The following is a 25,888-nucleotide window of genomic DNA, read 5'->3' on the forward strand; positions in this document are numbered from 1 at the left end:
GCCTGTAATATAGGAAATGCAGGAGACTCAGTTAGATCCTTAGGTTGGGAAGATCCCGTGGAGGAGGAAATGGCAACCCAGTGCAGTATTCTTGCCTGGGATCCCATGGACAGAAGAGCCTTGCGGACTGTAGCGCATGGGGTCACAGCAGTCAGACATGACTGAGCAATTAAAAGCACACATGCACATATTCTTTGTAGGGGGAAGGTGGTTAGCAAAATGAAACTTTATACCGTTCATTTATAGAAAGTTTTAGTTCTTATAGCTGATATTTTCTGTTTTAGCAATTGGATTCAAAAGCCTAGACATTTGAGATAAGGTAGCTAGTATTTATGTATTTAATTTTAACCTCCAGTGCTAACTCTTTTAGTAGGTATCTGAACTAGGAGATTTTAGTTGTATGCTTTTTACCCCTGTCCCCCATCTCTAGTTGAGATGTTAATTGTGAAATATAAAAGGAGCAGAATGAGAATAGTCAGGTGTGTTTGATTCGCCAGTCTGGAGAGAAACGTCAGTGCTTTTTTTTTTTTTTAAGGTTTTCCCCCAAAATATTGAGAGCTAGACTTTATTATAGAATGTTTAAAATAAATATAAACCTAAGAAATAACTCTCCCTAGCATCAGGGGGTCCGTTTTTTGTATTTTATTACATGGCATTCCTTCTAAGAGGAGGATAAGACTGTAAGAAAAATGTGGTAAACTGGGTTGCACTATGCAGTTACTCACTTTAGTAAGTTATTTCCCAAGAATAACAGTATATTTTATATATGATTGTTAATGTTTCAGATGCATTTATAAATTCTATTAAATAGAAAACTGATAAGAATAGCATTTCTCCTCTCATTCTTCCCCAAAGGCATTTTTTAAAATAGGCTACATGTGATCAACAGTGAAATGATGTAATTAGGACATGGCTACTTGTGATAATCATTCTCAGGTTTTACCCTGGTGGAAGAACAGAGAAATGTAGCTTTCTTATTCTTTTCTTCCTTCCTTTCTTTTCAGTTTCTTAAATCTTCAACCCTCATCCCTAAACTCTGTAGTGAGAATGCACATGTACCCCTTAACCATGGGACATTTTTGTATTTCACTTGGAGAAGATCTCATGCCAAAATTATAAGGAAACAATAATATTCTGATGAGCAAAAGGTTATATCTGGTAACAAGTAATATTTTTAGTACTTAAGATTTTTATCATCTAAGATTTATTTGATGTTTTGATGTATGTTTCTTTAAAAATTTCATAGGTTTCCTAGTTGTCATTCATATACCTCCATTAAGTGAATAAAGAGTATTTAAATTAATGATGATAGCAGAGTTTCTGGAAAAGTTAACAAATAAGGTGTCAGCAAGATTTCCTGCTTTGCTCCGTCAATCCAGCTATTCTCCAGCTAGTCATAACACACTTATTCTGTTTCAGGCACCACAGCAAATACTGGAAAGTTGAATATAAATAACATAGGTCACTGACCTTACACTAGGTTGATTCATTTTCAAGGAATGGTGGAGGAGCTTCCTGTTCACTGAAAATACCCACCATAAATCCTAAGATGTTTTTACTATATGGAGTAGGTTGAAAAGTAGCCTTAGATGGGCTCAGACTAGGTTATTGGCTGTCGATTGTTAGCATAACCCTTGTGGAAAGTCTCGATGATAGATATTGCATGCTCAGTCAGTCATGTCTGACTCTTTGTGACCCCACGGACTGTAGCCCACTAAGCTCCTCTGTCCATGGAATTTTCCAGGCAAGAACACTGGAGTGAGTTTCCATTTCCTACTTCAGTGGATCTTCCCCACCCAGAGATCTAACCCACATCTCCTGCATTGGCAGGCCGATTCTTTACCGCTCTGCCACGTGGGAAGCCCTTTGTGGATATTAAGTGCATGTTTTTCTAGGGGACAAGGATGAGTATTTGTGGAATTGGGATAGGACAGAAATATACACAGGGTAAATGAGCAGACATTCTTAAAAGGAGCAAAGAGCAGACAGAAAATTATAATTTCCATTTCCTTCATTTACTGATGAGATTACACAATCTTTGACATGTTTGTGGTCATTCATTTTCCTTTTGTGTGAAATACCAGTTTGTCTTTTGTCCATTTTTCTTTTGGATGATCTGCCTTTCTCTCATTGATTTGTAGCCCTTCTTTACATATTTTGGATCAAGACATTCTTCCTTACCCTGAAGCCATAAAGATATTTTCCAACATTTTCTTCAGATTAATGTTTTTAATTGTGTTGGTGGCAAGGACATGGTGAATATGAATTACTGAAAGCAGAGCTAGATGGCTGGAGCAGAGAAAGATTGAGGTGGGGTGGGGAGTGCTTGAAAAATGCCTTTGAATCAATGATCAAGTTGCTTCTGTAGAGTTAGGTTTAGATTGTTTTGGAATTAAACACGGTCCTGAACTATTCATGATAGATTGCCGGGCAGTAAAAAGCATCTGAGTAGGCCATTTCAGGAGGAGCAAAGACCAGGTGGGAAAACCATCAAGGGTTTGAAACTGCATTGCCTATTCAGTTAATAGCAGTTAGGTGATGTGTTGTGAGCCAAGGCTGAGAGGAGGCATACTGCAGAAGGCAGAGCTTTGGAATTGGGTGGATAACAGCCTCTGAGGAGCCTTTTATACCTTGCAGAGGGTTTTGACTCTGTCCCCTTGTAGGCAGTTGTGTCACTTTTGTGGAAGGTTGTACACTGATCTATTTGGAACTTTAGAAAAAATATAGCCACACCGTGGAGGGGTTGAAAATAGGAATTGACACTCAGACAGCAACTTGCACATAGTAGGCAGATACTTAAAATAAATTTCAACAATAGCATCGGTCTGAAACTTCAGAATTTTTTCCCCCATAATCAGCTGCAGAGTCTTTGGTGCATTCTTTTGATTATTAGTGTTAAATTTTCAGTCATTTTGAAGGGATCTGATATTTAGTAATCTACAGAAGTTATATGGAGGAAGTTTGGAAACTAAGGCAAATGAGCAAGCTGAGCAATGGGGTAATTCCATTTTTGGTAAAGCATGTATTTGATGACACTGAGTTTTAGATGTAGTTTATAAAACGCCTTGAAAGCAGTCTGTAAAGAGGAATTTTTAAAAGTATTTTGAACCATGTCAGCATAATTATGTGGACATAGCCTTCTAAGATAACTAATTGGTAGGGAAAAATTTATCCAAATATATAAATGATGTTGTTTTTGTAAAAATGAAAGTATAAGAATTGGCAGTTTAAACCCTCATGACCATTATTATTTTTGTTGATACCTGCATTTTATTACTTTTTAAAATTTGTGATGTCTTACTAATATAATCTACATAACCTTTTGCATTTGTCATTTTCCTTTCATTGCCTTTAGAACACAGCATGTCTTCCAGCTCATTCAGTGGTGATGTGTTGTTGGTATTGGGGAGCTGCTGCTGCTTTTGGATATTCCTCATCCTCAGCTTGTTGTTGATGCCCCAATTCCCTGTGGAGGATTTGCTATTGCCTTTGGGTTTGTCATCCTCTGCTTACCAACCACACCTATTAGTAGTGAATTATTTTTTTCTTCTGCCTCTGCATTCACATTCATAGTTCTTACTTTCTAAATTTATAGCAGTTTCTTCTGAGTACTTAAAAAAAAAATGCTTACAACAAAAATGGTCAGATGGTAATGGTTTATTATTTTTTCTTTTTCTTTCTTTTTTTTGTTGGCCACACCTAGTGGCATGTTGGGTCTTACCAGGGATCTAACCCACACCCCCTCTGCAGTGGAAGCTCAGAATCTTAACCACTGGACTACCCAGAAAGTCCCCTTAAGTAATAAAATGGATTTTAAACAAACCATAAATAACAGAGTGGTCTTCTAAGGCTTCTTGTTTTAGAATAAATAGATAAGCAATTTAGAGAAAATTCTCCTTCTCTTTGACCTGTTTTAAGTTATTTTGGTTATTATTATTTTTGGTTTGAGCTGCCTCTAATTCATTCCTCATCTAAACTTTATTCGTCACTTTTTACTCATTTGTTAATCATGTACTGCTTGTTTTGCCAGGTACTGTGTTAGACACTGAGGAAAGAAGTTGCATAGAGACATGATCTTTGCCTTCCATAACCTTATATTAGTTCTCTAGTGTTGGAAAAAGACAAAATAATAGTTATATAGCAAGGTGAGAAGTGTTATGATAAAGATATGCACAGTATTGTATGTATCTCTCTTATTAAACTGAGAGATTAGGGAATGCTTTCTAGACGAGGAACAGTTGAGCTGAGATTTAAAGGATGATTTAATGTAGAAGTACTAAAGGGGTTTCCCACCCCCATCCCCACCCTAGGAGAAGGTGCAGGGTCTGTAACAGCACAGTAGGGAGACCTGCAGGAGACAAAGTCTGGGTGGAATAAAGAGCGGGGTTGGGTCTAGGGGCCAGGTAATGAAGAGCCTGGAAAGTTGAACTTAAAGCTGTGGGAACTGCTGTTGCATTCATTTGTTCATTTCTAACTATTCTGAACCCTCAAGCAGTTGTTAAGGATTTGGAGAGCATAGCCTGCTTTTAGGAAGTTCGTAATTTGGATGAGGTGGCTGGATGGCATCACCAACTCGATGGACATGGTTTTGGGTGGACTCCGGGAGTTGGTGATGGACAGGGGGGCCTGGCGTGCTGTGGTTCATGGGGTCTCAAAGAGTCGGACACGACTGAGCAACTGAACTGAACTGAACTTATTGAGAGATACTGCTAGTTAAGCAGAAATGATCTTTATTTAAGCAACTTGGTCACTTTTCAATTAAGAACAAATGGTTGTCAGTGTAATTTTTTTCTGGAGATTTTCAAGAACATCAGGGTTTATGAACTCTAAAGACTTTCTATACAATGAGAACTCAGACACATAAATTGTAAAAATTTTTTTTAAATTTTCTGTGTACTATGTAATTTTTTGTGAGGGATAGTAAAGCTAGCATTTCTGGAATTCAGAATGTCTGCACATAAAATATAGTACTACCATATACTCAGTGTGTATGTAATTTTTTGTGAGGAATAGAAAACTATCATGTCTAGAATTCAGAATGTCTGCACATAAAATATACTATCGTATACTCGGTGTGTATGTGTATGTATCTTTTAACATTTACTTATCTGTCACCTACTATGAACTGGGGATACAAAGTTAAAAAGATTTGGTTCCTACCATTGAAGACATTGTAGTTAACGGGAGTAAACAACCACTATTTGGTCTACACTTGTTATGGTAGGGTAGCACAAATAATAGCTGTTGCTTGCTGAACGCTTGCGCCAGACCTTACCCTAGAGTGTTTTCTGGGTAGTACCTCGTTTGGTGAATTACACTACAATGCTGCTCTAGGGTGGGTTCTGTTAGTCACTCTCTCCTCGCACGTGAGAAATCTGGTGCACAAGGATGGTGAACGACCTGCTGAAGTTAAACAACTAGTGGATGGTGCAACTAGGATTTGACTCTTGGACAGCAAGGAGATCCAACCCGTTAACCCTAAAGGAAACAAACCCTGAATGTTCATTAGAGGGACTGATGCTGAAGCTGAAGCTCTGATACTTTGGCCACCTGATGCAAAGAGCTGGCTCATTAGAAAAGACCCTGATGCTGGGAAATACTGAAGGCAAAAGGAGAAGGGGGCGGCAGATGATGAGATGGCTAGATAGCATCACTGACTCAATGGACATGAATTTGAGCAAACTCCAAGAGATAGTGAAGGACGGGGAGCCCAGTGTACTGTAGTCCATGGGGTCGCAAAGAATCATACACGACTTGGTGACTGAATAGCAAAAAGGATTTAAATCTAGATGATCAGTTGCAAAGTCTGTGTAACCAGTATGCTATACTGTCTTTCTTAATGATGAATATTTTATGCCATACTATAATAACTAAAGAACCATAGTAGGATAAAACAACAAATTGGGAAGGAAGGGAGGCTTCCCAGGTAGCTCAGTGGTTAAAAACATCTGCTTGCCAATACAAGAGACACAGGAGACAAGGAGACCGGGGTTCGATTCTAGGTCGGGAAGATCCCCTGGAACAGGAAATGGGAACCCACTCCAGTACTCTTGCCTGGAAAATTCCATGAACAGAGGAGCCTGGCAGGCTACAGTCCATGGGGTAGCAGAGGCAGACATGACTGAGCACACACACGCTCCCACTCTCTGAGAAGGTGACCTTACAGGTTATCTGCTAGGAAAGGTGGAAGAGGGGCTGTCCTTGGCCAAAGGAAGGTCACACACACATACACAGAGGGCTGAAGAAGCAGAGTTTAGAGGGAAGCAGGTGGCTTAGTGAAAGAGGAGTCTGGAAATATAAATGGGGCCAGAGTGTTTAAGAATTTAGATATCAGATTAAGGTACTTTGGTTTATTTTTAGGCAATAGGGAATCAGCAGAGGTTGTAAATCAGAGAAGTGGTATGATACCTGCTTTGTTTTTCAGAGGAAAACTGAGAGCTGTAGGGAAATGCACTCTAGATACGGATACCAGCTGTAGGGTAGATGGAGACTAATTCTATCCATCTTTTCGGAGAACCAGACTTTGTTGTTTTTGATTTTCTTTGTTCTTATGTTTTCAGTTTCATTGATTTGTTGCTGAAATTTATTGCTTTCCTTTTGCTTCCTGTAAGCTTAAATTGCTCTTATTTTTCTAGTTTCCTAAGGTAGAAGGTTAGGCTACTTTTACATCTTTTTTCTCTTAAAATGGGCTTCCTACGTGCTGCTAGTGGTAGAGAACCTGCCTGCTAAGGCAGGAGACACGGTTCAATCCTTGGGTCAGGAAGATCCTTTGGAGTAGGAAATGGCAACTCACCCCAGTATTCTTGCCTGGAGAATCCCAAGGACAGAGGAGCCTGGAATTGTAAAAGAATTGGACACCACTCAGTAACTGAGCACATTCTCTTCTATGTTTCTAGTGCTTCAAATTTCCCTCCAAGAATGTCTTTCACTGCATTTTATGCATTTTGATGAGTTATATTTTCATTCATTTTAAAATGTTTTAAATTTTCTCCTGACACTTCCTTGACTCATGTTATTTAGATGCATGTTGTTTATTTTCTAGATATTTGGGGCTTTTCCGTCTGTCTTTTGTTACTGATTTCGTTTTGTTACTGATTTCTCCATTGTGATCTGAGAGCATATTTTGCGTGATTTCTTTTCTTCTGAATTTGCTAAGGTGTGTTTTCAGCCCAGTATGTGATCTGCCTTGGTGAATATTCCATGTGAGTTGGAGAAAAATGTGCATTCTGCTGGTGTTGGATGGAGTGTTTTGAAAATATCAACTCTAGTTCTAGTCAATTGATAGTACTGTTCAGTAAACTATGTCTGGATTGATTTCCTGCACACTAGCTCTGTCAGTTGTATGAGGTCTGTTGAAGTCTCCAGCTCCAAAAGTGAATGTTTTTTTCTCCCTTCAGTTCTGTCCATGTTTGCCTCCTGTGGGATTTCCATGTTAGGCTTATACATGTTAAGGATTGTAAAGTCTTCTTAGAGAATTGACCCTTTTGTCAATATGTAACTATCCCTAAAATTTTTCTTGTAAAGACTGCATTGTCTAACATTAATATAGTTAACCCAGCTTTCTTTTAGCTGAAGTAACATGGTGTACCTTCCTCCATCTCTTTAGTTTCAATATATCTGGTTATTTATTCAATATATTTGAAGCAGCTTTCTTGTGGACACCGTAAAGTTGAGATAAGTTTTTTAATTTGCCTAACATTCTGTCTTTTAATTGGTGTGTTTAATCTAGTCACCTTTAGAGTGATTTTTGATATAGTAAGGTTAATATTATCTGTCTTGTGTATAGCTTTCATATTTGTTGCATATGTTATTTGGTTCCTTCTGTCTTCTCTGGTTTTAACTGAGTATTTTACATGGCTTCTTTTTAACTCCTCTCTTTGCGTATCAATTAAAAGTTTAAAAAAAGTTTTAGTGGTTGCCCTAGAGTGTACATTTTTTACTAATATTCATCTGCCTTCAAGCTTCCCTCATAGCTTAGTCAGTAAAGAATTCGCCTGCAGTGCAGGAGTCCTCCCGCAATGCAGGAGACACATGTTTGATCCCTGGGTTGGGAAGATCCCCTGAGAAGGAGATGGCGACCCACTCCAGTGTTCTTGCCTGGGAAATTATATGGAGAGAGGAACCTGGCGGGCTACAGTCCATGGGGTTGCAAGAGTCAGACATGACTTAGCAACTAAACCACCATAGTATGGATATCTTAGTATGGATATCCCAATTCTTATGACATTGCTGTTATTCATCTTACTGATTCATAAACTATAATCACCTCATGCATTATTCTATTATTACTTTTAAAACAATCCTTTAGATGAGTTAAGGATAGTAAAAAAATATTTTTTGTTTACCATAATTTATTCCTTCTCTGATACCTTTCTCTTTATTACGTAAATAGAAACATATCCTGGAGATATTCCAGGCCACCTCAATGAAGCAAATATTGCAATAAAGTAAGTCACACCAATTTTTTTGGTTCCCCAGTGCATATAATAGTTCTATTTACATTATACTGTAGTCTGTGAAGTGTGCAATAATAACATTATGTCCGAAAAATGTACACACCTTAATTGAAAAATACTTTTTCCTGAAAGATGCTAACCATCATCTGACAACACAGGGTTGCCACAAACCTTCACTTTGCAAAAGGTAACTCAGTTTGTGAAGCGTAATAAAGCATAGTATGCCTGTACAATTTTCCAATCTATATTAATTTTTTTCTCCCTGAACAACGTTTAATATTTCTGACATGGCATATCACGTCACAATACATATGACATTTTTTGATTTTCTGAGAAATTTTTTTACTCTTCCTTCACTTTTGAGGGATAATTTCATTGGATATAGAGATCTGGACTGGTTGGTTTTTGTTCCAACACATTACATATTTCCCTCCATTATCTTCTTGCTTGCACGTTTTGGATGAGAGGTCCACTGTAGTATTTGTCCTTGTTCTTTTAGGTAAGTTTTTCCTATGCCCCCTCACCCCCTCACCCTGCTCCCTTTCAAGAGTGTCTCCTTGTCTTTGACCTTCTATGGTCGAATTTAATCTGCCTAAATGTGGTATTTGAGGTATTTAATCTTCCTTGATATTCTCTGAGTGTTCCATATCTGTGGTTTGGTGTCATTAATTTTGTAAAGTTCTTAGACATTATTAGTTTGAATATGCATGCCTTTGTTCCCTTTCTCCTCCTAGAAGCTTTTCTCTTTCTTCTCCTTCTGGAATCTTCTAACTGATTTATATTCAGGCTTACTAATTCTTTTCCATGGCCTTATTTGGTGTACTGTTGAGCTCATCAAAGCCTTCTTCATGATTGCTGTGGTGCTTTTGATTTGTTGCACTTCCCTTTGATTTTTTTTTTTTTAAAGCACAGTTGGTAGCTGTAAAGTGTGGAAGAGGGAACAGTTTTGTAACCTGATGATTAAATCTTAGTGGGCTTGTAACTCTGGGCTGTGACCTTCACAGGTATTTCTCCCGGGCTGTTTCTTCCTTTAACCCCCTTAGGTGAGACTGGAAGGCTAGGGGTGGTGGGACTGGGGGAGGAGGAGAGGGAGAGATGCCCTTCCCTCAAGTGAGACAAGGCTAAGATAAGATAGTCTGACCCTGGAAAGTAAGGCTTTCTTGTGAGTTGCTCTGGGAACATTTCAAAGTGGTTGCTCTTCCCCTCCCTCTGCCAGAGCCTGGAGGGCATCTTTCCCAGATCTTCTCTGTGAAGAGTCTGGAGGGGTCCTAGAACTGCAGCCCAGGAAAGTTGTGGGGAGGGCCTGAAGACTGTGGCCCTCTCATGATAGCCCACTGTTAACCCCTAGCAGTTCTTCACAGTTACGGGTTCCAGGGATTTCTGTTCCAGGAAAGAATATTCCATCTGCGACTTTCTGGATTAACTTGTCTCCCGAGATTTCAGAGATTGGTTTGCTCTGTAGCCTCAGTTCTCTGAGGGTTCCAGGGAAGAATCCTTGGTTTCCAGTTTGTTCAGCTGTTTCTTCTGTAAGTACAGGAGTAATGACTTCTAAACCCCTTACATTTAGGTGTCGAAACCTTGATTTTTTCCAAATTTAAGTTCTTTTTTTCCTCCTAACTTTTGAGAGCTAAACTATTCCATAATATAGACATACCAGAAGTTGCCTATTCATCTACTAAAGGACTAGGCTATTTCTGATTTTTCGTTATAAACAATTATAAAACATATAATGCAATAAATTATCTTGTACTGTGAGTATTACTACAAGAGAGCTGCTGTTGTTTACTCTTTTGCTCACCAGGCTCCTCTATCCATGGAATTTCCCAGGCAAGAATACTGGAGTAGCTTGCAGGGGCTGTTCGTGACTCACGGTTTAACCTATGTCTCCTGCGTTACAGACAGATTTTTTTTTTTTAACCACTGAGCCACCAGGGAAGCTCATATTGGGTATTGGTCTTAAGTAATTGTATTTTGCCATATAAATGAGATGGCTGATCTTGTCATGTCTCATACTTGGGCCTAAACTGATATGGCTGTTCTTGAAAGGCAAAAACTGTTTCAGTAGGTAGAATTTTACAATTCTAATTCAGGATGGTATTAATGGTTCTTTTTCAATGTATGGGTTTAGGTTGCCAGGTTATATATACAGTTTGTTGGGAGCCTGTCAGAATTTTGTCTTCTTTTTTCAGAAGTGTAGGAAGTTTTGCCTTCACAGTGCAAAAATAATATGATTTTTTCACCTAGAAAGTTTTAAGAAAAAAAACCTGTGGAATTGTAATTCTTTAATGAAACTTTAAGATTTTTCCCTAAGTCCTGTGAGCTATTTATTTCTTCTCTTGTGAAATTAAGGAGTTACTCAGAAAAAACTCTTTTCAGTTTTTAGCTGAGCTATGCAAAGGCCATTAGTAACTTGTCAAATATATTTTTGCAAGTTGAAGCTATTTACTTTTTCTACCCTTCCATAATTTAAAACTGACAAACTGTTTAAAGGATTTAAACAGTTCTTCAAGCAATTCCAAAAGATTTTCAAGCATTAACACAAGAGATTAGAATAAAAAATACTGTCTGGGCTCATTGCAATAATTATCTCATTGCTATTTAAATAACCCTCTATTGGCAGCACACTTTTCTCTTTTGAAACGAAATAGAGTTTGCATTAGAAAACTAGTTCTTATGCACAATAATCTTTGTAAATATTTTGAAAATCCCTAATAACTAACCCCTAAATAATCATTTTATGATTTGTTCTCAATATTACTACATTTTGCCTCTCTCTTCTTTATTGCTTAATGAACCTCTTTTTGAACATCGAAGAAATTTTTCCTTAATTTTTTATTTATAGTTTTGAACATCTCTAATAAAACATAGTACTATTAAGGGCCTACATGTTTCCTCTCCTTTAGTGGTTTTGCTTAAATAACTAAAATGTAAATGAAAAGGAATTAAATGTTTCATGATTAAGCTGAAGGAAGAAATTTTAAAATTGTTGAACATAATTAATGTGCTTAACACTTCATAGAAATGATGCTATTTTATGTATGCATTTCAGAAAGCCTGTGAGGAAAGATTTCACAGGTCAGAGAAACCCAAGATTCAAGAGAATTAAGAATCTTTCACCTGAAGTTACCTATCTTACACGGAAGTGTGGGTACTGATTTGACCGAAAAGTACCCATTCTTATCTGCTCTTTCACTGCTGAAGAGTACTTTAAACAAGATAGTTCTATGTCTGAATTATACTTTAACTTACAAAACATTGAAGTGCAGACAAAGCTGTGAGTCAGCAATCTAATATGATAGGCTTAAGTGTTTCTTTGGTAAATTAGGAGAAAAGGAGGAATCTAATTTTTTTCCTCCATTACTGAGGTTATCTGAGTAATCAAGAAATACCAGTAAATCCATTTAGCTGACTGAATCTGAGGGAGATTAAATAACAGTGGTACAGTAGCTTTATTGCATCTAGCTGGTTTCTGTCTTTGTGTGATTATGTGTGTGTGTTTACTGATGTTTGATAAATGTATCTTCAGAAAAATGAAAAAGATTTCTTTTGCATCCTAGTTGCCACTTGATGCAAAATAAATATTCTAGAGTCAGAGTTGCCAAAATTCTGTAATCTAAAATAGGCACATGAATACCAGTGAGCAGAAAGGGCTGGACCAGGAGGTCAGAGTCCTGGGTTCTCACTCAGTTTTTTTTTTCACTGTGCATTTTGTGCAAGTTGTTCTTGTCTTGGGGGGCGGGTCTCACTTAAAAGCAGAATTAATCCCCTCCTTGGTTCACTTGCTTAAGTTGGAATGAGGACCAAAGGAAATGCTCAGAAAGTACTTTAATGCTCTATAAATAAGGGATGATGCTTGACTTTTTAATGACATAGATGCCTTTGAAAGCTGGAGATCTCTTAAAAATGTTTTTTGAAGCGTTAGAGGATCATGAATCCCCTAAACTCTATCCACACACTTTAGATTATAAACTGCAGCTACAGGTTAAGGAAAAAGAACAGATCTATGCATAATCTGAAATGTTAGCTAACTTACACAAGTTTTATAATTCACTTCAAGTTTCATTTTTGTTCTGGGGTTCTCCAGGACGAGAAGTAGCAGCACATAGTGGGCTACTGGAATGTATTTGTTGAAATCTTTATAATTTACACTTGGAGAAATTACACATTTTTCTGAGACTGAAATATATCAAGCAAGTTTGAACCAGACTGACTTTCACTTGTCATTTTGTAGCTCAGAGGGCCTCTTCGGCCCTGTGCCAGTGGTCTGAGCACTTTCCCCACGACTGGACAGCATGGTGGTGTTGGGTGCTCCTTGCACAGAGGGCCCTTGGCGCAGACCAGCCTCGAGTAGAGTGTCTTCCTGCTCCTCACCTGTGATGAGTCCCAGGTGACCTCCTGGTGTAGTGCAGCTCTGCAGCATAAACCTTTGCCCACAGCCACATGTGGAATCCACTCAAAATTCTCAAGGACAAGCATGTTTAAGATACTTGTTCTTCTTATGGCTTTAAAAAAATCAATAGATGTTTGGTAAATAAAGCAGTGATCTCTCCTTTCTTAAGAAATGCCATACTGACTTATATGGCAAAATTACAAATTTTCAATTTATTCCTGCTTTTCTACAAATTAAAAAGCAAATTGCTTTTTACCCAACTTTGATATACCCATAATGTCCTCCCAGCCCTCCTGGTTCCTTTGGGAAGATAATCCTGTTTTTTGTGTCTGAGGTTAGCTGATAGCTGGCACAGTTCATGGTGGTTGAAAAGGGCTGATGGTGCTTTCTGAAAGCTTAGTGTTACTGATTCTGGTGTGTGTTCTAACCCAGTGGTTGGTTTATTTATTTCTTAAATGCAGCTCTAGCCAGGGATACATTTTATATTGTGATTCAATACACATGAATGCACCCTTACCTAAAATAAATTTTATGAAATAATGATTACTCTTTCTACATGTATTCCAGTATATTCTATTTCATTAAAAATATTTTTATTGAAGTACAATAGATTTGCAATATTGCATTCTATTTTTTTTAATTGATTGTCATAATCTATTAAAGGAATTAACCTGACCTGGCAAATGGGTTTCAAGGTATAGTCTAAAGAAATAGTTTTAAGTTACATGTCAGTTTTCACTTACGATTTATAATATATTTAGAGGAATCGTTTCATTTAATTCACATGTTTCAAACTACCATGTATCTTCAGTGAGTATCCCAAGTGTAATCCTTCATCTACAGAAATGTTAAATGATTAAAAATAGAAAGCTTTGTGGATTTGTTTGTTTTTTTTTCAGTTAATTTGGAGGGTGTGGATGAATTTTAAGTTCTTTTCATTTTTTCCCATATACTCAACTATTAAGCCATATATTAATTATAAAATTTATGATCCCTTTATTTGTTGAACTTAATATGACTGCCTTAATTGGAAATGTTTATTGCTCATCCAGCAACAATTAATTTTTTACATTTAATGTTTTACAGTTTATCCAAACTGGGGCTAAGTTCGTAAAGAACATTTGAGTGGCACAATTTGTAATCTGTCATTTAGAGAGATTTATCAAAATTAGCTCTGCCTCTATTGTTTTCTGTTTAAAAAAGTAGAAAAATTATTTAGACAGAATTGTTTTGTTTTCCTGACTTTTTAAGAAGCTCTGCCATGCATACTGGACTTGGTCAAGACGGTGATATTTTGACGGTTTGTGTGTGAACATCTCCCTGCAGAATTAGAAGAGTTTATCACCACCCAGCCAAGATGAACATGGTGAAGAGGATCATGGGGCGGCCGAGGCAGGAGGAGTGCAGCCCGCAAGACAACGCCCTCGGACTGATGCACCTCCGCCGGCTCTTCACGGAGCTCTGCCACCCTCCCCGGCACATGACCCAGAAGGAACAAGAAGAGAAGCTGTACATGATGCTGCCAGTGTTTAACAGGGTGAGTCCAGGCTGCCAAGCACCTGGCTTTAGGATGGGGTGGCTCTGCAGGAATCTCGAGATTACAGTAAGTCATGTTGTTGTTGAGTTGCTAAGTTGTGTCCAACTCTTTGCGACCCCATGGACTGCAGCACGCCAGGCTACCCTGTCCTCCACTACCTCTCGGAGTTTGCTCAAACTCATGTCTGTTGAGGCAGTGATGCTGTCTAACCATCTCATCCTCTGCTGCCCTCTCCTCTTCTTGCCTTCAGTCTTTCCCAGCTTCAAGGTCTTTTCCAGTGAGTTGGCTCTTCTCATCAGGTGGCCAAAGTATTGGAGCCTCAGATTCAGCACCAGTCCTTCCAGTGAATTTGAATGGTCAGGGTTGATTTCCTTTAGGATTGACTGATTTGATCTCCCTGCAGCCCAAGGGACTCTCAAGAGTCTTCTCTAGCACCACAATTCGAAGGCATCAATTCTTTAAATTGACAGTAAGTCATAGGTAGGGAAATAAATGATAGAATGATTTTTGAGAAGCCTGATGATGTCATTCATTCCTTCCTTTCAGCTTGCTATAAGGCAGGCAATTCGATGTGAGATCTGGTCAGAATGAACTCCTTCTATTTCTAATAGATGAAGGGAAGATTGTGAGCATTTTGTTTAATGTTCCTCTAATGGTTGATCCTCGGAAGAGAGAGAGGTTGTAAATGACCACTTATGTTATTTCTGTTATCTTTTGAAGTGATGGTGTATGGCATCAAATGGTGCGGTTGCCGCAGTGCTTTGTATACTTTGAAGAGTCATCACAGTTTACTTTGTAGATCTTGTGATAGGATAGTTAGTCAAAATAGAGCTAATGTTTTAATCTAGTTGATCACATGTAGCAGTCTTAGTGGGGATTTTTAGAATAATTTAAAAGTTTTTATCAAAAATGTGTATGAACATAGTTTAAAAAGTCGAGTACTTCCACAGGCTTATAGGGTCCTCTCCACTGCTAGTTGTTGCTGCCACCTTTAGCTCTTTCAGCTTTTGCATAGCATACCGTTACTGCTATTTCTTGATTATTCAGTTTTAATTGACTTCTTGTTGAGAAATAGAATAATTAGCTTTTTTTTTACCTCTGCATCCCTCCAAACCGTGCACACATACTTTGACTCATACATGCTACCCTGCTCCTTTTCCTTCCCATACAAGTATACCATTTGTTTAAGGAAGATTCCGTGTTTATCCTCTGTTGACCCTGGTGTAAATATTATTCGTAGATGAACCTTATAACAAACCACCACTATTTTCCGTTCTTGTTTTCCCCAGACTTTGTAAGGTAACTGTCTCAATTTCTGCCTTTCCTCCTGTCTCTTGTTCTTCCCCATCTCTCTTTTCCTCTCCTTTGATCTGTCTCTGTCCTTCTCATGTCTTTCTCTACTTCCCTCTCTGCTTCTGTCTCTCTCCCCATCTCTGCCTGTCTCTCCCCACCTCTCCTCCTGTTTCTCTCTGTTCCTCTCTTGGCCCCCCCTGCCCCCCTTTTCTCCCCTCCCTGGTCTTTCTTTTTCCCTGTGTCCGTGACTCACTGTCTCCCCTCAAAGTCTCACTGATCTCTCTATTGTTTGTTCTCTGTGTCTGTTAGTCTTTCTGTGTGAAATTTTCTAGATTCTTTTTCTAATTATTTTGAAATTTTATGGAGGTTTCGTGTGAATTTGCAAGCTTGTGCTTTTTATTTCTGGGGAAATATTTTGAAATATTTCTTTGCTAATATTCTTCCCTTTCTTTTATATGTTTCCCTTTTCTTCAACTCTATCAATCAAGTATTAACTCTTTGGGATTAACCTTGTGCTCTCATATTTTTAATTTCCTTGAGCTCTTATTTTTTTAAAATTGTGCAATATCTCCTTATCCCTCGGAAAATATTAAAGCTTTTTCAAATTTTCTCATGCCTCTTTCATTGTTATTTGCTCCAAATTACTGTTTTTCTTTGTTTATATTACTTTCTTTCATGTTGGAGTAATCTTCAGTGTCTGATGATAATTGTCTATACATTGATATTTAAGAATGAGGTATTGAAACACTGATTGAAAAGTATGTATGCAATGGTGAGACTTTTCCAGTGGTAAGATGATCTGGCTGGATAAAATGTGGAGACCTTTTAGCCTAGGATATGTTGATATTCCAGGAAAGCGTATTTTTCAGTCTCCTGCCTGAAGCATGTATTTGTTGCTATTCGGCCACTAAGTCATGTGCGACTCTTTTGACTTCATGAACTGCAGCACTTCAGTTTCCACTGTCCTCTACTCTTTCCTGGAGTTTGCTCAAATTCATGTCCATTGAGTCAGTGACACTATCTAACTATCTCATCCTTTGCCACCCACTTCTCCTTTTGCCTTCACTATTTCCCAGCATCAGCGTCTTTTCCAAAGAGTGGGCTCTTCTCATCAAGTGGCCGAAATATTGGAGCTTCAGCTTTAGCATCAGTCCTTCCAATGAATATTCAAGGTTGATTTCTTTTAGGACTGACTGATTTGATTCCTTTCCAGTGTATACCTGCTGGTGTTTCCTTAAAGCTAAATTGAAGAACAAGACTGATGTTTCATGTTCAGTAGGTAGACTTTCTCTAGGTCTCCAGTTTGCAGCTGTCAGTGTTCTAGGTTGTTCCTCTCTGGGGTTTGGACCTTCAGGTGTCTCCTGGACTCGGGAGGGGCTGTCACCTTCTGTTTCTCGGCTGTAAATAAGAATATCTACCTTGTGGAGTTGGTGTGAAGATTAAGTAAGAGAATAAACTTAACGCAGTTAACAAATGTTTGTCCTAGGGAACTCTTGTGTCTATTATTGTTGTTATGGCATTAAAAATAAAGACATTAAAGATGAAGGAAAGATTATAAACTATTTATGCTGAAATGATTTCATCTTGAATATATGCTGAAATACATTCAGCTTATGTGTTGTTCATACTAAAGGCTAATTTGACAGTAGAGAGGAGGGATAGACTCTATATATTCTGTGTTTGTTTGTTTGCTTGTCTCTTCATGTATTTTGTTACTGGGTATTACTGAGTCATTCTGTGAATATGTGTCAAACAAATAGAAATTGTGCTGTAAATTGTACTCTGCATTGGAGTTCTGAGATAATATATAGTCCAGTTTTGTGAATCAGAAGCATCATGAGGAAGATAAACATGACATGTAATTCTGTTGGAGAAGAGATAAGTGCATAAACAGATAATGGAATAACAAAGAAATGTAGTATTAGAGACACAGGAGAGTCTTATGGCACCCCTGAAAGGAGAGTTACCTGGAGGTCTGTGGGGGAATCAGGGCAGGGAAGTGTCTTTTGAGAATGTGATGTGATTCTTAAATCCTAATAAGGTAAATGTTACCCAGATTGGAACTAACTGGGCCAAATTAACCAAGAAGGTAGTTAGAGTAAGAAGTTCAAGCCTGAATCAAAGTAAATTCCACAAACATGCTGATATGTGTGAGCATCTTGTAAGTGGTCTAAGAAGTTGATTTTATATCAAGAAGGGGTAAAAAAAAATGAGACTGTTAAGATTGATAGGAGCTACATCATGACAGATTTTATATCATATTAAGAGCTAATATTTTTTCCTGAAGGTATGCAGAGCCAATGAGGTATTCTCAGCAATAGAATAAGGAAGAAGAAGGGGCCAAAGGGAGGCTATCTCTTAGGTTTCTAATTTGAGAAACTGGGTGCATGTTTTTCCTAGTAGCTGAGAAAGAGAGGTTTAGGGGATAGACTCAGTTTGGGGCATTGAATCCACACTGTCTATGAGCTTCCCAGGTGGAGGTATTCAGTGGGCAGTTAGAAGCTCAGGTGAGGGGATATGGCTAGATACTAACTTTGGGGACCACTTCAGAGATGTGGTCGTTGGAACCTTAGGAGGGGACCAAATACTACTCTTGCCTCCCCCTATGCCAGGAACAGTAGGCTGAGGATGAACCATGGAGAATATGAATGTTTAATGAAAGAAGGGGGACCCTTAAAGGATACAGCCCAGAAACTGGTCAGTAGCAGTACAAACAGAATCAAGAGAGTGTGATTATGGAACTCAAGAGATAATAGTTGCGAGAAAGAGCATTCATCTCTGTGCAGTAGAGAGACCTAGCAAGATGGAAACCTGAACATGTGCTTGAGGTTTGCCAGTTGGAGAGTTACTAGAATGGCAGCATCAGAAAGCAGTATGTTGAGCAGTGAATGGGAGATGAGAAGAGACAGTATGGATTCAGCTTGTGGAGATGTGAAAAAGAGAGGACAGAAGAGATCGATGGAGGTGACTCTGGCAATAGGGGGTTTGTGTTTGTATATTTCTAGTGTTTCGATATGTTGTTAAAAGTGGGAGAGATCCAGGCATGATCATAAAGAGAAGGGAAGAAACAAGCACAGGGGGAAATCAAATTTTTAAGAGAGTGAAATTGAGTGAAGAGAGTCAAATTACTAGTGGGTGAGTGAGCCTCGACCGTGGTAAAGAATCTGCCTGCAATTCAGGAGATGCGGGTTTGATCCCTGGGTCTGGAAGATCCCTTGGAGGAGGAACCCTCTGCAGTATTCTTGCCTGGGAAATCCCATGGACAGAGGAGCCTGGTGGGCTACCGTCCTTGGGGTCGCAAAGAGTCAGACATGACTTAGTAACTGAGCACGCACAAGTGAGGTTTGAAAAAGAGAGATGCCGTGTGCTGTAGGAGAGCCTATAGTTCTGTTGGGTGTGAACACAGATTTGTAGTGAAGGTGGTGAAAAGTTGAATAAGATTTAGTGTGATGACCTCTGTTTGCTATAGTTTTCAACAGAAGATGTCTCTGAAAACTCTGGAGTCGGTAGGTCGAGTAGGGGACTGTAGGAAATTGTGATAGTTTAGAATATTAATGAAAGGGAATTGAGAAAGATAGTTGAAAAAGGACAACAGAAACTTAGGAGTATTCAGGGCCCAGTGAAGGTTGGAGATAGTACATTAGTACTGGATCTTATCCATGGAGGTGTGTGATTTTTCTGGTTCACTCACAAAGCATCATGTGTGTGGAAGCAGAGACAGATAGATGTGCTCGCTCTGTTGGGGCTGGGCTTCTGCTGGGGTGACAAAGCAGAAGGGCAGGAGTAGAGGGACAGAGCATAGTAAGAGATCTGACTCACATATCGCCCTTGAAATTGGGTGGGATGAAACAGGAACACAGCGTGCCTTCTTTTGCTCTCCGAGATAAAAGGCTGAGAGTGATGGAAAGAGATGATGATAGAGTTAGGAATACAGGGGAGAGGTGGGGAAAGGTTTAAATTTGAGATAGCCATTTTGAAAATGAGAGAACTGATTACAGAAAAGCTATTGTTTTAAAACCCTGTTCAGGTAACAGTCATTAATTTTTATTACAGCCAGTTCTGGGAAGTTGGCTTTATTTTGAATGCTTTTGTTTTTGTTTTGTATCAGTGTCACAATGTACTTACTATTGGCTACCAAGGAGTCTGAGGTCATTTCCTTCTCTCAGACTTAGGAACATTGACAAGGTGGTGATAATGTTATGAGTAGTTACCACAATTGTTATTCTCAGCTGTTAACATAAATTTGTAAGTCATATCCTGGATGTGTGTCCCATGTATTTCATCAGTTAAGCTTCCACAGTCAATTAAGTGAGTCTTAGACTAGAATAATCTAAATAACTTGACTTTTTTTTTTTTAAGAAGATTGAGATTCTTTAGTGGTTATTCTTTATTGCTTAGACTGTTTGTCTTAGTTCTCTTAGGCTCTGCGCTGCCACAAGTCTCTTCTTTCAAGCCAGAAGTTTTTAGTTGGTTAATTAAAAGCAGATATATATGTATGGGATTTCCCTGGTGGTCCAATGGCTAAGACTCTGAACTCCCAACGTAGGGCACCCAGGTTTGGTTTCTGGTCAGGGAACTGGATATCACGTGCCACAACTAAGACCTTGTGTGGTCAAATAAATTAAAAATAAATATTAAAAAATTTTAGGTCAAAAGCACATATATATATATTCACTGAGTTCTCCAAAGAATGTGTGTTCTAAGTTCTGGCAGTTGTAGCCAGCTGACATTCTCAATGTCATCAGCAATAAATGTACAAAAGTTCTGGTTTTCTCAGCATCCATGCCTGAATTGAAGCTAATCATTCACTTTAGTTTCTGTGACTGTTTTTGTGGCAAAAAAATATCCTATTTTGTTTACTATCTTAATTTATACTTAATTTATACTAGTTGAATCAAATTTTGTTGTCCACTCAACAATTTGTAAAAGCTTTCCCACTTTGTCATTTGCCCTAAATCCGATTATGCTGTCTTTTTCCTTGCAGACAGTTTTAAATTTTGGTATTATCAGATACATATTTTTTTGTAGTTGCTTTTAGATTTTTAGTGTTAAGGTCAACTCCATCCCCCAAACCATTAACATCTCTTAAATTTCTAAATTTTTCCTGTTAGGTGTATAAGCCCTCAGTTAAACTCTTTATATGTGGTATGAGGTAGGATTCTTTACTTGCAGATGGATACCCATTTGTGCCAGTACCATATGTTTAAACCCCACCTTGTGCAATTGAAACACTAGTTTATTGTTCCCTGATCTACTTTTTTCCTGTGATTAATACAGTTTTACATTAAGTTTATCTGGAAAGATAAGGCTACCACTAATTTTCAAATATTTGGGGGAAAATTTCAAAGAGGAACTTTAAAAACTTTTTCCAGTTACTAAGTGCCTTTAGATTTTGACTGAATGTTGTATACATACATATGTAGTAGCTCTGGATAGACTGACATTGTCTTCCATTGAGAAACTTTTCTCCAGTAAGACTTGTTGCATGCCCTTCATTGCAATGTTAGAATTTAACTATGTAATTGCTATACTTTTCTTGTCAAGTTAACTGCTGGGTTTAGGCTCTGTTACCTCACCCCTATTTTTTATTTTTGTATTTTTCTTACCCAGTTGATAAGTCAATTTTCTTCATTTTTGTGGTTTTCTAGGTTTTAAATCCCCCAAATTTATTTTTTCAACTATATGGCTTCTAGGTTATTGTTTTAGAATCTCCAAAATAACATTGTGAATCAGTAGATTGCTGTCTTATTCCTGGATTGGACATCTCTGCAGTATTTTTTGCCATCTAATATTTTTGCTGTTAGTCTGTAAGTGGTCTTTATCTTTTAGGTATTTCTTTCTTACTGTTGAGAAAGGCTGTGGAATTTTATTTACTCTTTCAGCTTTTGATAACTTTTTAAAAATATTACATTAATTTGAAGTTAATGAATTCCTGCCTACGGTATACAGATTTAATCTGCTAGTACTTCATTTAGGAAGTTTTGCATTTTGTGGGTACTTGGCTCAGTTTTTACAACTTTCTGATTTTTGTCTCATTTACCAGCTTTAAGCTAGATTAAAGACGTTTTGATATTCAAGTGTTATAATTTGAAATCTTTATTCATTTGTTGAAAACTAGCTGAATCAATATGTAAAGTCACCTGGCCTGTGCTTATAGTAGTAGCTTTCCATAGTTGTTTGGTGTTTTTTATGAATTTCCCCTCCTCTGTCACCACCACTTTAAAAGAAAATCATCCATTCTAGATTTTCTTAATTATAACTGTAGAGGTATAGGATATTAGTTAACCTCTTCTGTATTATATCTTCTTATTCCTGATGTTGAATACTTGTGTTTCCTAATCATGCTTGCCTAGAGGATATTATTGGTGTTTTGAAAGAATCAGTTTTTGGTGTTATTTCTACCATGTCTGTTTGGTAGTTTTAGCTTTTATGTTAATTCTCGCCATCTGCTTTTCTCAGTTATTTTCTAGTTAAACTTAAATACTTAATGTATTTTTAGTAATAAAAGCCTTTGTATATACAAAAAAAAAAAAAATTTAGGTCAAAAGCACATATATATGCACTGCCTTAAAGCTCTAATACAGTGAGTGATTTAAATATAAAGGTTCATTCAGCTCTTTTTTTTTCTTCTTTTTATTGTACTTCTCTTGATTGCATTTTTTACAAATTGAAGGTTTGTGGTAACCCTGCATCACCAGATGCTGCTTAGCATTTTTATAAATTTTTTTTTATTGAAGTATAGATGATTTACAGTGCTGTTAATTTCAGGTGTATAGCTAATTCAGTTATATGTTTGCATATGTGCATAGTCTTTTTCAGAGTCTTTTCCTTTACCAAGTATTAATAAATAGAAAGTTATTTTTGTACCATTGTGATCAATTTAAAAATATATATATAAGTTGTATTCGTATGTTCTATTGTGTTCATGGCTTATTTACAAACTAAAACTGTCCTTAGATATCATATCCATTAAATTTGGAAATCAGTAACCATATTTATTTAATGTTTCGGCCATTTGTACATGAATACTCTCCACTAGTAAGAAACAGCTTGGATGAATGAATAGCTCAGTACGACTCCAGACTTCCTGCCATGATGGCCAAAAATGAACTGTGTTGTTGATTTTTGAGACTTTGCTGGATTCATGCTAAATGGCAAATAAACCATATTACAGTTAGGCATGGACATTTATCTGCAGAATCATTTCCAGAGTGTGTTCCATAGTGTTATTTCAGTGTGTGATTTTGGCCTTTAAGAGACACACGGTTGAGAAGTGGCATGTGTTGAGTCCTTTTTCTGGGCCAGGACTCATGCTGGGTTCTTCAGCTGCCTCCTGTGGTCATCATCACCGTCCAGCAAAGACACTGCTGGCCGCCTCCCTCTCACAGATTCTCTCAAACTGAAGAATTATGGTGAAGTCTAAGAATAACTGGGTAATATTTAATCAGCATTCTTAAAGATAATTAACCTTTAGTCCCAAGAACAAAAGCTTATAGAGAAAATATTTCGTTTAACCTTATTAAAAAATGAATAGCCTTTTAGTCATCTAAAAATGAATTACAATTGTTAATTACCTTGGTAAATGTTATCAGACTTCATTGTGTATATAATAATCTTTACCCTGGATCTTCTTTTAGAAACTCCCCTTGTTTTTGAATTTGCTTCTGAATTATATTCAAGAAATGTTTAAGTTGAATCCAGTGTCTGTTTCTTATCCCTCACAACTAACCTTTTCTGCCTGCATTGCTGGAGACCCAGGTTCTATTTTTGGGTGATCTCCTGGAGAAGGGAATTGGCTACCCACTCCAGTATTCTTGCCTGGAGAATTCCATGGACAGAGGATCCTGATGGGCTACAGTTCATGAAGTCCTGAAGAGATGAAAATGACTAGGCACGCACATGCACAGTAAAACTTTCTTGAAGAGCTTCATTCAGTAACAAATACATACTGAGCCTCTGCTTTCTGCATTCCATTAGAAAACACCATTCATTTGTTCTCCCCAAGTATACCAAAAATATTTAGTTAAGAAGCAGCTAGGAAATTTTCTGAAGTTTATTTAGATGGATGTTAAAAATGACCCTTCTAAAAACAAGTCAAACCATGGTAATTCCCTCTTAAGATGAACACTGTGCAAAGTTGTGGTGCTAGGGTTCCTGTGAAGTTAAATTAAGACAGTACAGTTCTGAGTGACTAAGAGCACAGCTTGGAATCAGACAGAACTAGTTTTGAATTCTCTTGCTACCATCTCCTGCTGTCTACCTTCTCTAACCCTTCATTTCCTTATCTGTAAAAGGGGAATAAAGTGCAGGATTTAATGACATTTGAATGACACTATATGTCAAGTATTTGAATAGTGCTATCTTGAGAGTCCCTTGGACTGCAAGGAGATCCAACCAGTCCATCCTAAAGGAGATCAGTCCTGGGTGTTCATTGGAAGGACTGATGCTGAAGCTGAAACTTCAATACTTTGGCCACCTCATGCGAAGAGTTGACTCATTGGAAAAGACCCTGATGCTGGGAGGGACTAAGGGCAGGAGGAGAAGGGGATAACAGAGGATGAGATGGCTGGATGGCATCACCGACTTGATGGACATGAGTTTGAGCAAGCTCTGGGAGTTGGTGATGGACAGGGAGGCCTGGCGTGCTGTGATTCATGGGGTCGCAAAGAGTCGGACACGACTGAGCGACTGAACTGAACTGAACTGATGCACACTGTAAATGCTCATTTTATGATAATTATTGTTATTTTTATTAAATTTGCCAGAAGTTTTGCTCCTCAGTACTGTTGTTTTCATCTCAGTATGAATGTCTGTTCTATAGGACCATCCCTCTGAGGTGAATGTATTACCGACCAATTCTCTCTCTCAGCTTTCCGCTTTGATAGATGAGGGAGCTAAGAACAGGAAATTTTTGACCAGAGACCTTGAGCGCATAAAGAGAATTCCAGCTGTGAGCTTCACTCTCTGTGGGAGATAGGTGCATGATTGAAGCATTGTCTGTTTCCCACTATTTGTGGAAGGTGGTGAATATGTACCCAGTATTTTAAGATTTGATTGTTAAAGTCAGTCACCAAAAACTCTCTTTACTACCTGACACTTTCAATATTATCAAAAATGGCAGATGCATGTTTTAGTTCCTGAGCTTCTCCAGCCGCACCTTGTACCATTTTCTCTTCCATTTGAAACACCCCAGCTTCACCCCCTTTTGATCCAACAGTGCCCATTCTTTTACCCATGCTGAAGTCTCAGCACAGTTCTTCTCACTGCCTGGGACCCTCTTTGCTTGGATTTTTGAATTCTGACCTTTTTTTCATTATTCAGTATCATCCTTCCAGGTAAGCGTCATCTTCTCACAGAGCTTTCTTTCTTTCTTTCTTTCTTTTTTGGTCCTAGGTTGGTGACTTTATTATTATTATTATTTCATTTTAATTGGAGTTTAGCTGCTTTACAGCTAGTGGTGGTTATCTGGGTCATGAAGATCTTTTTTGTATGCTTCTACTGTGTATTGTCACCTCTTCTTAATATCTTCTGCTTCTATTAGGTCCATTCCATTTCTGTCCTTTATTTTGCCCATCTTTGCATGAAATGTTCCCTTGGTATCTCTGATTTTCTTCAAGAGATCTCTAGTCTTTCCTATTCTATTGTTTTCCTCTCTTTCTTTGCATTGATCTCTGAGGAAGGCTTTCTTATCTCTCCTTGCAATTCTGTGGAACTCTGCATTCAAATGGGTATATCTTTCCTTTTCTCCTTTGCCTTTTCCTTCTTTTCTTTTCTTTTTTTTATTTTATTTTATTTTTTTTATTAGTTGGAGGCTAATTACTTCACAACATTTCAGTGGGTTTTGTCATACATTGATATGAATCAGCCATAGATTTACACGTATTCCCCATCCCGATCCCCCCTCCCACCTCCCTCTCCACCCGATTCCTCTGGGTCTTCCCAGTGCACCAGGCCCGAGCACTTGTCTCATGCATCCCACCTGGGCTGGTGATCTGTTTCACCATAGATGGTATACATGCTGTTCTTTTGAAATATCCCACCCTCACATTCTCCCACAGAGTTCAATAGTCTGTTCTGTATTTCTGTGTCTCTTTTTCTGTTTTGCATATAGGGTTATCGTTACCATCTTTCTAAATTCCATATATATGTGTTAGTATGCTGTAATGTCCTTTATCTTTCTGGCTTACTTCACTCTGTATAAGGGGCTCCAGT

The 25,888-nt window shown here is 38.0% G+C and overlaps 1 protein-coding gene across 6 annotated transcripts in view; it reads left to right on the top strand.

The window, feature by feature from the left end:
• Nucleotides 1–25,888, top strand: part of WDFY3 (WD repeat and FYVE domain containing 3) — a 282,380-nt gene that overhangs the window by 71,132 nt on the left and 185,360 nt on the right. For all 6 annotated transcript variants that reach the window (XM_043906285.1, XM_043906283.1, XM_043906282.1 and 3 more), the window contains one exon: nt 14,173–14,383. In XM_043906285.1, the coding sequence (XP_043762220.1) occupies nt 14,204–14,383 (180 nt within the window). In that variant the 5' untranslated portion in view covers nt 14,173–14,203. The remainder of the gene's footprint in view (nt 1–14,172; nt 14,384–25,888) is intronic.

This window comes from Cervus elaphus, chromosome 6, assembly GCF_910594005.1.
Source record: "Cervus elaphus chromosome 6, mCerEla1.1, whole genome shotgun sequence".
NCBI classification, from domain to species: Eukaryota; Metazoa; Chordata; class Mammalia; order Artiodactyla; family Cervidae; genus Cervus; species Cervus elaphus.